General features: G+C 36.5%; 1 protein-coding gene across 2 annotated transcripts; it reads right to left on the bottom strand.

Moving 5' to 3' along the window:
- Positions 1 to 2,550: 2,550 nt before the first annotated feature.
- On the bottom strand, positions 2,551 to 11,384 carry spi1b (Spi-1 proto-oncogene b). 2 transcript variants are annotated; one of them, XM_062423435.1, is made up of 5 exons: positions 11,021 to 11,384; positions 10,404 to 10,494; positions 8,525 to 8,721; positions 6,225 to 6,381; positions 2,551 to 4,183 (listed from the first exon to the last, which is right to left on the bottom strand). In XM_062423435.1, the coding sequence occupies exons 1-5, from the start codon at positions 11,060 to 11,062 to the stop codon at positions 3,870 to 3,872; spliced, it is 801 nt and encodes a 266-aa protein (XP_062279419.1). In that variant the 5' UTR covers positions 11,063 to 11,384; the 3' UTR covers positions 2,551 to 3,869. The 2 variants fall into 2 exon arrangements, with proteins under 2 accessions (XP_062279419.1, XP_062279420.1); XM_062423436.1 differs by having other exon boundaries at positions 6,225 to 6,375.
- Positions 11,385 to 12,496: the final 1,112 nt, after the last annotated feature.

The raw sequence follows: 12,496 nt of genomic DNA, 5'->3' as shown, positions 1-12,496 counted from the left end.
CACTGGTTACCATTTCACCCAACAAGAAACAAAACAAGGACATGCCTCAGTGGTCTGCACATGTTGTAGAAAACAGGTGTGGTTAGAGAATTATTTTCATTATTTTCCAGATACATTAACCAATGATATCTGAGCCCCTTCATACATATCAGAATGGGTTATAACTTGATGAGTAAATTGCTGAAGGAGGATATCATGCTTTTTGTGATTCTCTGTTATTTTTATACTCTTTGATGGCGGTTGTCTATGTTAAACATGGTCAAAGTTCCAAAACTGTAGGTGGTCTTATGTAGAAATACTCCCTGCAGAGTCAAAGATGGCAACCTGTTTATCCCTTTGAACATTGCTCAGTGGCGCATGAAGACAAAAAAAAAAAAAAACTTTCTGTTCTTAAGATACTACCAGGATGTTGCTCAAAATCTGAAAAGTAAAATGAAAGATTGCAACACTCTAAATGTATTATTATTATTATTATTATTATTATTATTATTATTATTATTATTATTATTATTATTATTATTATTATTATTATTATTATTATTATTATTATCATAGTTGCTTCTTTTCCAATCTTTGTGCACAGGAAGAAAAAATGTTTAGGCATGTGTGCATTGTAATTACAGTTTGGCCACTATGCCAAATTGGCGCTGTTACTGTTGGTCTGCTTAGTTTGAAATGCTACCTCTACTTCCTCCTTATAATGACATCAGATTGTTTACACATGCCAACGAGCAGCCATCTGTTTCTATAGCCTTATTTGCTAAGGTTCTTCCACGGGTTGTTGGCATTGTCCATTCACATATTTCAAATCGGATTCGGGCTCAGACATGCACAGATGCATTTGAGTAAGGTTCCAGTTTTGAGTAAAGAACAACAAAAAAAGAAGAACAATTTGACTGCTTTTGGTTACCCAGCACAGCCAGAAGTCAGTCAAAATGCAGCTTCCGAGAACTAACCAATCAGAACAGGATAGGGAGCTAAAATCGCCTGTTTCAGACAGAGGCTGAACTGAGGGGCTGTATAAGATAAATAAGGAGTTCTTTTGAACTGTAAATCCTGTAAAGATTTACCAGTAGAGCCCCAGACTTTAATCATAGACCTGGAAATGTGCATGATATGTCCCCTTTAAAGGCCCAGAAAACCTGTTTTCTCAATCAACTTCTTGCTGATAAATGTCAAGGTCCCACATGGACATATTATTTTTTATTTCACATATTTCACATTCTGTATTTGCTATTTGTCTGTGCTTTTCTCACCATTCTCGAGTGAGCAAACCTCGGTTAGAAAAGTCTGAGGTTATGACCAGTGCTGTATTTTAAATGTTCCCTTTCAAAATTCCTGAACCTTCTGAACAGTGGGTTAATGTCACAGATATTCAAATTTAAGCATAACTCAGCAACCACATGGTACATCTGTTTTCTCAGATTTATCCAGAAACCAATTTCATAAGTTAGGCAGAAATGTGGGTATTCAAATAAAATGTAAAAAAAAAAATATATAAAAATCTAAATTCAAATGTAAAAAAGGTTCACAGCCCACCATGTCCAGTCTTCCTGAAAATGTCAAATCTTTATGCCAAAACAAGCACCTGAGACTGCACTGCATCTCCTTTCTACATCTTCCCCTGAGCCTCATCTTAATACCTCATTAGTGTACCTGTCATCAGCTGCCTTCCTTCCTACTAATTCTCAAGAGCAATTATGAGAGGCAAGCAGCAGGCAGGAGAAGCTGTGACATCCTTTTTGCAACAGGAAGCACCTTTAAGTTGGTTAATCATGGAAGACTTGCTGTGATGCATTTCCTGAACCTCACCTCTGTAAATGTGTCTTTCATTTCTGATATCTGATCCTGCCTCATAAAGAATGTCAGTAAGAAATGTTGGTTTAGTTCACATGAAGATCACGTAACATGATTGAAAGCGCCAGAATAGCAATTAAATGGGCCTTCTGGGAAAATGGTGTCTCATATTCTATTCATATTCAAGGCCATTTCGTTTGACCTCCTCACTTGTCAGTTATGAGTATCAGTTTCAACTTGACCATTGAGGGGAGCTGTTGGCTCTTAGGACACCAGGTGCTGTAGTATATTTATATTTACACACCACACTTTACATTTTTAGAAACTTATTACTCCTTTGTATTACAGTATTTTTTTTAAACTGTGATATTTATTTCTAAAATCATGTTATTTCTATTTTCTTTGAGGATTTGGGTGATTTAAGTGTAGATTTTATACGCAACTGCATCTTAATCGTCATCAATAAAGTTAAAACTTCAGATTTTGCTTACAGTGCACCCACTATAAGTTGAAAGCTGCCATCTGCAGTGTGTCAGAATACACAGACCAATACATGTAAGAACTGGGTGACAGGCCACTTCACCCCCCCACTCTGTATTAACCTCATAGTTCCTCATAGTTCGACAGTTATCTTATCATTTGTAATAAAAGGGTGACAGAACTAATCTGCAAACCTAACACCTTACAACGTCAGGCAATGTGTTCTTCTTCTTTGTGTTATGTGAGATTTTATCACAAAAGTTAAAGTGCACACTCATTGACAAACATTTTATTATTTTTCACAAGCAACAATAGCATACACACTTTAATGTACTGTACAAACCCTCACATGACCTGATCATAGTCGAGGAAGGATCATAGTGGCTGCTCAGTGTAAGTCTTCCTCATTAATGACGTCTTATTATCAGCTTATTTTTATTTCCAATTTATTTTATTTTTTTGTACTTAAATGACTTTTTATATTGTCTTGTTTTGCTTTCACAATCTTACTTGATGGCTTTTGTTTTATGTAAAGCACCTTGAATTTCCTTGTAGAAACGTACAATACAATTAAATCTGTCTTGTCTTTGTGTCTGTTGTTTTAAATATTAAATTGCAGCATATGGTAAATATATATACATTCAGTAGAATACACTAAAATCAAGAGAGAACTTAAGCATGTCACATACAGCAATGATGAGGTCCACTGGAAAGTTTAAAAAAATCATGAACTCTCCCACCATTGTTTTTTTCATGAAACAAAATTTGGACATTTGCTTTCTTGGCAAGAGTTCGACAATAGATTCATACAAAATGTCAAACTACTCCTTAAACAGTGAGAAAAATTGATCTTCACACACAAAAAAAGAAAATGCATATGAGAATTGTGAATGCATAATCTTATGATTGCAAAGGCATCACAGATATTTGTAAATGTGCACGGAAATTTGTGAATGTGCAGTGTAAAAATTTGAAAACTGTATACTGGAAGCTGCTTACTCTCCCCACTTTAATACAGATGTTAGTGTATTTCTTCTGCTGCTAATTGCTCATGGTGGCTTTTAAAATGTATTAAACATGTTAAAAAAAAAGTCTGAACAGTGTCACATGACCTACAATTCCATCTTTGGCCAATACACCAAAGTCACTGCACTAAATAAGAAATCAACACATTTTCAAATCTGGGTAGCCATTCACAATTGTCTGTCTGCATCAGCAAATGACAGGTTACACATTCTCATATCAAGTCCTGACTTTATTTCCATGCAGCTATTTTGCAGTATTTTCAGTTACATTCAGACGCATAAGCCAAAGTGAGCTTTATACGGTAATTCTACTCTACATTACCTAACTATGTGGTCTCTGGTATATCTCATTACAAAGAGTAACTGGGGATACATCTGTGGAAATTATGTACATAATCCTGTTTTGGATATTATGCTCAAAAGACGAATCCCTCTGTACAGCAGTAATGAATATATAATGCTATTTATCTGTTTGACAAGGTCAATTAAGCATCTGCAGTAACAGAAAGTTCAACTCAAATGCTAGCACTTTATGACTCAGTCTTGACATTTTACTATCCCTCCTGCCTACATATATGATTTTCTCTCTAGATGACTTTTCCCCAGCACCTCATCACTGAACTGGTACGTCAACTTCTTCTTTATCTTTTTCACCTCTCCAGTTTTGCCATAGTTACGCAGAGCCCGAGCCATCTTCTGATAGGTCATTTTTTTGCGGTTGCCCTTCTGGATCCCCCAGTGGTGTGCAAGAGCCTCCTTATGTTTGGAAGAAAACTGGAATGTCCCTTTGTCTCTGTCCACCCACCAGATACTGTCCTTCATATCGCCGTTCCTTAAAAGATCCAACAGGAACTGGTACAAGCGGATCTTCTTTTTGTTGCCTTTTGGAAACATCAGACAGTTGAATCATTACTACTCTTGAACTGATATGCACTGTTCTGTTCACTAGGTATGAATTTAGTGATATTATTTAGTGATATTTCATTTTTGTTTCAACTGCTCTAGACCGACCATATTTATAGATAGGCATATTGGTTTAAAAATATTTTTAACTGAGGGAGAATATATGTTTCTGGGTTCCTGTTTATAATATTTAATGTGAAATATCTTTACAAGACTGTTCCAAAGAAACTAACTTACGTTACTTTACAGTGAAGTTATCAAAACTGTCATTGACAGTTACATATGTAACCACGGTTCTCTGAATTTAGAGACTTTTCAACCAACATAACTGCAATATGTTTTTGGCTTGTTAGGGACAACATAACTTTTTACTATAAACATTTGCCTATTTACACAGGTACACCAGGTACAAAGCAACAGTAGCATTTGTTTGGAGTCATGTTTGTATCCACTTGAAGGTAAGCCCAACTTCACGCTCCTTTTAGCTTTGTGTTGGTCTCCACCGACTTTTTTGGGAAATATGTGGCTCTTTAGCTGCTGTGGTCATCAGCTACATGTAGTCACTCACTTTTTAATTAAGTGGTTTAAAGCTTCTTTGCTGAAAACAGCCATCATCCGTGACTCACCGAAACAGTAAAGTTGTGGGTTGGAAATGAAAACAATAAGCTGAAACTGTAGAACTGAGGGGAACTGCAGAGTCAGGTGTTGTCTATGTGTAAGTGATAATAAAAAGAACCATGCATGAGTTTCCTGGAGCTGGACAAATAGTCTCTCCATTGCTGCAACCACAACTACCTAATTATGTATCTGCTATCAGTTAAATCTCTCAACCCTAAATATTGCAAATATACAGGGACTCCATACATGCATTGTTGTGGCTACGTTGCTACAGTATAAGTACCTGTGAGGTAGTTTACATTCAATTACTGGCACTGCCGTGCAACATGGACCCGAATTTTCAATATGCAAGCTACGATTTGCAACATGAGATCATGTCCTCCCACTTTGATTTTGACATGGTTTACTAATCAAAATAAAAGCCTGACTTTCGGCACATGCATGAACATGTGAAAGCCCTGCAGGACTCTCAAATTTGGCTGCACTTTGTGCTAGACAATAATTTGTTAAACTTGAGTCTGTCACGACTTGCAATCTGCGTGTAGGCAATGCTCGCAATTGTGAAACAAGCCCAAAGATTAGCTAGCCTAGTCAGAGCCTAAAACTGTCCAAAAGAGGATGTGTAGAGGCTGTGTAGTTAGTCCATGAGTTCCAACTAATTACAAAGACAAAAGGACATCACACTGAGCTAAGGTCCACTGAAACAAGGACCCTGTGTTACTGGAATCTGTTCACCAAACAAGGTGCAGGCTAACACATTTATGCAGAAGAACCTGATTAAAGTTGACAGGGCTGCTGGATTACTTCCACAATCCAATGTGAAAATCCAATCTTGGAGGAAGGCCACCTAAGAAATTCCAGTTCATAATAGACAAACAACAGCCCACATCCAGTGAAGATCCATTGCCTGCAGCATAAAAACAGTTCATTCTAATGCTGCATGTTCAGATGTCAGCATCACACTGCCAAAGCTGACATGACCCGATGCCAAAACGTCCACCATCCTTATGCGAGGAGGACAACACTGGCCCAGTTATCAAGAAAGGGTCCTGTAGAGCAGCTTTCCTTCTTACATGGTAAGAGGAGACCAACTCAGTACAATAATGTAAGACAATTCAATAGTATAGCAAATGCACACATATCCTCTCCTGTAATGGGGAATCGAGATATCAGAAAATTCAAACAAGTATGGCGATTGTTATATAATTACATATTGCCAGTAGGTGCATGGCCAGCACACATAGAAATGCCAAGTCAAAGGACATTGTGACTTAGCCCTTCTAGATAGATCATTATCTGGATGACTGAGACTCTGTACATGGTCAGTACAGTTGGTTAAAAGCTCATTGCTGCTCACCCTCTGCACATACAGTATGTTGACTTGTGAATCTGGTTTCTTACCCATCTCTCCAGGTGTGACATAAGGTACTCGATCTCTCAGAGACTCCTCATCAGACACCTCAAGTGGGGGACTTCGTCCTCCATGCTCTTCATCATCAGAGCTGCGCTGGGACACATGTGGCGGATACACACCCCGTGGGAAGAAAGTTACCTTCAACAGAGGTGCCAAAATTGATACACATTAAAAAACAAGATTGATGCATCATTATGTGGAATCCAGCATGTTGACCTAATCACGACTGTGTTTGGAAACTTTAAGATCTGACTAGAACTGAAAATAAGCCTCTGCGATTTGGCAGTAAAACATGCACCTGTTAAGATGGATGTTTGTCTGATAGTAGTAGTAGAAAGTTTTAAAAAAAAAGAGACAAAAAGGTATCCTCCAACAAACTCTATACATGCATTTTAAATGTAATTCCCCCAAAATTGCCTTCAAACAGCCACTATTTTCGGATGTTTTTGTGCCTTGCTCTATTTAATACAAATCAAATGTATTATTATTTATTTTTATTATTTATTTATTTTAAATGATATATCTTACTGCATTTATACCTTATAGATAGATTGTGTTACACTGTACTGTACATGAGCACAGCAACATTTCTCTCTGCATGAGCTGTGATGTGTGGACGCTGCTATAGCTGTATGCCTGGGTGGGCAACACTTGTCAACGTATTCTTAACAGAAAAAAACAGTCAACGGTTGAAACCTGGATGTCAAATCCTGTGTGTGAAGAATGATTTTCACATCACATGACCAATTGATGCATTAACACTTCCTTTTCTTTTCCCCACACATGCACATTTCCCGATATTGTGAAAATAAAAAAAAGTACACATTTTTTGACTTCTTTGAAGCTTAATTGAAATGTTTTTTGTGTTTTAATGAGTAAATGTTGATATTAGTGTTTGTGTCTGTGCCCCATTCTTTAAGAGGGCCTGAAAAAGCAAAATACTGTAAACTTGGATATAAAGTCTTGCAGTTAAATCAACATCCCATTCTACTGTGAATGCCAGTTATTAGAAATAGATGTACAAATTACAAACTAAGGTCCATCTGTGAGCAGTGGTTGATAAAGGGACAATCTGAGAACTATCGATAACATTATATAAAGCATTATATACATTTTGGTTGAAAATGTCAGTACTCTTGCAAACAACAGTTGGTTTGTTTAGGTGTGTTTAAAACTATGTGAGCATGAAAGTTCCTCAAAGTAATATAAAGTCATTTAAAATATTTTTATACCACATAGAATATGCATTATATTTGATGTTTGACACCTTCACATTTACTGTATCTTCATTTGTTCCAGCGCTTCACTGAACATCCTTTACACACTGAGCGAAATATTCAAATCCATGACAGCTCTTTTTTTGGCCTCAAATGGAGAAAGTTATCAACCATTTCAAACACAGAATTAACTGTAGTTTAGCTTGATGTTTTGGTGTGTTTGCAAATCCTATAATCGTGACAATAATTTGGAATAAGTTAATATTATAAGTTTTAAGACAGTACAAAGTGACAGGGCTAGTTTGGTTAGACATACTGTACTTTAATATAGTCCAAAACCTCCTGTTCTGGTTCATTGGTTTACAAATGCAGGGTTGAAGCATGCTGTTGTGACACTGTGTGAACTAAGTTGAGCCTTAATATCTTAGTCCAAGAAAAAATAAATAAAACTAAGTTTAAAGCTGTTCTTCGAACTTGAAGATTCACTTCCTGATTTTGTCAAATGACCCTAAAACGCCTCCAAATTCCAAAATGTGCTCATTGATTTGAAACTGAGAACAATGTTGAGTTTTGAGACATCACCAATTAGTTAGAAGGACATTTTAGGATTTAGAGGTGTTATTGGGCACCAAAACAAAATCAGTGAGGGAATCTTTGAGACAGCAGATCATGAAGTTTCTGTGTGACATTTTCTAGCTGTTTCCTGGTTATTATATTTTTACCACCTGAGCGTCAAAAACACAGAGAGCCTTGTGTGTAATTAGGAGTCTAAATATGAATATAATAACCTCAGGAACTCCTTACTTATTTCATTTTTATGTGTCATCATCCCAGTCATCATAACCATTCTTCAACAGTCTTTGCATTGTAGGTCTTCACCAGTAATCGGATACTTACAACTCATCAATAACTCTGACTTAGTAACAAACATCAGTAAATAAATTACACAGATCGCCTATTCATTTATATTTATTTGAATGCACACTTTGGCCACATAGTTGTTTGTTGTATATTCAAAGCGGCTTGTATGCAGGCACATGCATGTGTTGGTGGGTGACAGAGGCACTTACTGGCTGCTGTAACATATGAGAGTGGGCCCCAAGATTTGGATCCAGTAGACTTTCTGCTTCGTATCGTATGGCCTCGTGTCGTATCAGGCCAGGAGGGTGCAGAGCCTGCACACTCTGCAGCTCTGTGAAGTTTGCCTCTTGAAGGTTTTCAAACTCTACAGGGTGCACATGAGGGTGAGGGTGGTAGTCCCAGTGATCTAAATAGAAGAGGTGATAAACAACTACATGACCACAAACTTTGTTGTAAGTTATCACCACTTTGCTACCTCAACACTGGCTATGTGAAGGGAACACATAGCTTCATACAAAGAAGACAATTAACGTTAAAGGATTTAACTCATGTTTAAAAGCTTAGAAATGTTTCATGAAAAAGCCTGACTTCTATGTCATCTTTGTCAAATATCTAAAATTGCTAAGTGCGACAAGCTGCTTACTAATAGTGCTTGACTTCAGCATGAAGCCCTTTCCTGTTTGTTGCCACACAAGCAGAATTGCTGCATCCGTTGACCTTGAGTCTGCACTCTTTTTTTTTTAAAAAGTTGTCCATGGCCGTTTTTCAGAATTTGTTTAACTCTATTCCTACCAACAAATTTAACACACCAAGACGACTAACTAGGGTCCCTGGGGACTCCAAGAATAAACTACTGTAAGATAGTCTACACCCATCATGGCAACATTTTTAAAAAGCTGATTATTATTATTATTTCAAGGGGGTTACAGTTCATTTGGATAGTGTGTAAAATGAAAATATACACTTTTCTTTAATACAAATTGTACTGTAGTTTTTATCCCAACAATCTTTCCACAAAGACACAATTACTGACAGAATGCCCCATCTGATAGTATGTGATACTTTATATTAGGTCCCCTGGACCCCAGCACATTGGTATTTTTTAAAAAAAGCACTAATTTGAACAGAAACATTCATTTGAAGTAATTAAGAACACATTGATTGACAAAGTCATGAAAATTGGAAAGACTGAAAAAAAATTGGACAAAATAATACTTCTAGGTCTGCAGGCAGTCAGAAGGATTGAGGTTAAGAATCAAACTACAAAAGTAAACAAGTCCACTTTACAAGTTCATGTCTTACATATTTCCAGTGTGCCATGAAAAGACAAAAGAGCAAAAAAGGCATATTTCACATGCAAACAAATGAGGAAAAACAGTGTGTAAGTAAATTAAACTGGTTAAAAACCCTATAACATTGTAAGAACCTTTTTTATATGTGCATCACAATGATAATCACTGTTGAGTGCTACAGTATCTTAAATCTATGTATTTTAACATTACATATGTATCATAAAGACAACTAAAGATGAGGAGCAGTTTTTTGCTGTAAGATCAGGAAAATCTTTGTTTCCCTATTTAGATTATTTTAGTGGAATATTCAAAACAGTTGATTACAAGAGAAAGTATAGCACCTCTCTTGTATGAACAAAACCCCATGGGGCGAAAGTTGTTCTATGTCTGTAGTTGTAGCGGCCGAAAGAAATGGCATCTGTTTCCTGTGTTCCATACACCCTGATGTGGTGCGCTCCAGCTGCACACACTGCAGGCTTTTTATGTACAATATACCGAAAAGTCATTGTCACCGCATTAGAACATGTTGTGTTATTTGTAGATAAACTGACAGATGACGGCTGTATTTGATTTCAGTGAGAAAAGAGATTGTGAAAACATGTTTAATTTGAGTGGTTTCAGTTGATCACGTCTCATTTCATCAACATTTGTCCCACAATGTTTCATTTGACTTTTGAAATTAATTTCAGTTAATTTAATTTAAAAAAACTCTCACCATTATTTATAAGAATGATAAGTGATGATTTAATTTCAAACACTGGGTCCATGAAAAAAATAAGATTGAAGTAAAACTCACCTGCCTGAATGTCTGTATCTAAAACATATGGGTAAGAATATTCTGCAATCTGATGCCTGTAGATCTCAGGATCGTACATTTCCTCTGTGTGCTGCAACAGCAAATACAAATATTTTTTAGAGACATTTGCGAGAAAAATAAGAATGAAAAATATTTTACTTGATGGAATATATGCTAGAGACAACACACAGTGCATTATATACCCTAACATATACAATCTATTGATCCTTACCATCCTTCTCTCATAAAATGTTCACATTCTTTCTAAACATGTTAATTTTGTAAATTGGCTTAGGCATTAGCAATAGTTTTTATATCATACTGACTGCATTTTTTTTTCTCTTGCCACCACTATTCTGAAACTCACAAGAACTTTAGAGTTTCATTTTCATGTTGCTCACAGTATAAAAGACTCTTAGAATTTGTATCCTGTATTCAAATGGAAGTACAGATCACATTAAGTCATCTAAATGATATATGTTGTTGATCCTCTTGAATATTAAACATCTTTCTGGTTAATTCTGCATTTAAAGAAGCTGCTCAATAAACTAATCTGACACTGGAATACAAGAGTGTCCCTTAATAGTTTAGATAATAAAAAAATAAATTATACTTACAGGTGGGATGAGGTAGCTCTCCATTCTGTATGGATGCAACATGGAGACCTCTTCTCCAACGTACCGACTCTCAGATACTTTGCAGGCAAAACGCTCTCACAACCTTTCAAAACTTTTGCGGCACCATTGCACAATGTTTCAAAATTTCCTCTCACCCAACGAAAACCAAAAAATCTCTCTCTCTCTCTCTCTTATTGTATAGCATACACTTATGAGCTGAACAACTCCCGTAGGCCTTCGGCTGTATCAAATAAAATGTAATAAACAAGGCCCCACGGTTTTTTCTGTAAAATGAAAAAGGAACTTTTGACTTCTGTAAATGTGTGTGTGTGGGTGGGAGCATTAGAGTGTGTCTGCTAAAAGGTTCCTGGTCATTGATGATTTGTCAGGAGAGACCATGAAACTTCGTATTTATCAGGGTCTATACACTGTCCCCTCCCTTAAGCAGCCAATCATCAGAAAGTTTTAAACTCTCTGTAGGTTTCTCCTAAAATGCAGGTGATAAACTCTGTGTGTATATGAACTGGTTGCTATTTTGTTATTCCAGCTCTGGTATATTTTATTGATTTCATTTGCTTTTAAACAATTTTTTGTTTACTTATGACAATGTTTGGTCTCAAAATCAAAAGTTTACCAATGAGTACAGATTAAATACTATCCTTATGATAAAAATACTCATTTATATTCTCCACTTTGTAATCATTGATCAAAAAAATGGTTTTATTGGCCATTTATGCTTAAGCATACAAATGCTCCAGTTTCCACCAACTCTAAATATATTTACACATAATGCCCCAAAAAGACCAAGCTTTTTAAAAAGAAGTTAATTATGCTAAAAAAACATATTTTTGTGAAAGATATGCTAGAATATACAGTTCACACACACCAAAAGCAGGATTCACAGCAACAAAGGGTTTTTTCATTTTTTTTAGCAGCCACTACACACTACTGTGTGTGAAGTGTGACACTGTAAACGAGAATACACTCGAGGTTCATACTGAAACATGTCTGAAACTGATGGACTGAAAGTGTAGCAAGTGTTTGGTGATGTAAACACCAAACACTGTAAACAGAAGTTTGTTGAGGGAAAATGTAGACACACACAGACACGCACACACAGACACGCATGCATGCACACGCACGCATACACACACACACACACACACACACACACACACACGCACACTCACTCACACACACACACACACGCACACACACACACACACACACACACACACACACACAGATATGCATACACACACTGATATGCATACACAGCTGGAAGATAAGATGAAGGTACAGTATCTGTGTTGTAACCACACAGAGGTGAATGGAGATTGTGATTATCACATAGAACACAAATGTTTAGCAATTCTTCGGGGGAATTGAGTCCTGCTGCAAAATAATGATGATTAAAAGAATTTAAACAAAAATGCTGTAAGTTAATTTGTTTAGGTGGGTAATGCATTGTCTACT

The sequence above is a fragment of the Scomber scombrus genome, chromosome 1 (assembly GCF_963691925.1).
Source record: "Scomber scombrus chromosome 1, fScoSco1.1, whole genome shotgun sequence".
NCBI classification, from domain to species: domain Eukaryota; kingdom Metazoa; phylum Chordata; class Actinopteri; order Scombriformes; family Scombridae; genus Scomber; species Scomber scombrus.
This window is presented reverse-complemented; position numbering and strand designations above follow the sequence as displayed.

Coding starts and splice junctions, on each gene's coding strand:
- spi1b (XM_062423435.1), bottom strand. CDS start 11,062: ATGTTGCATCCATACAGAATGGAGAGCTACCTCATCCCACCT. Junction 10,495..11,020: donor AGAGCTACCTCATCCCACCT/GTAAGTATAATT, acceptor TTGCTGTTGCAG/CACACAGAGGAAATGTACGA. Junction 4,184..6,224: donor TGTCACACCTGGAGAGATGG/GTAAGAAACCAG, acceptor TGTTTCCAAAAG/GCAACAAAAAGAAGATCCGC.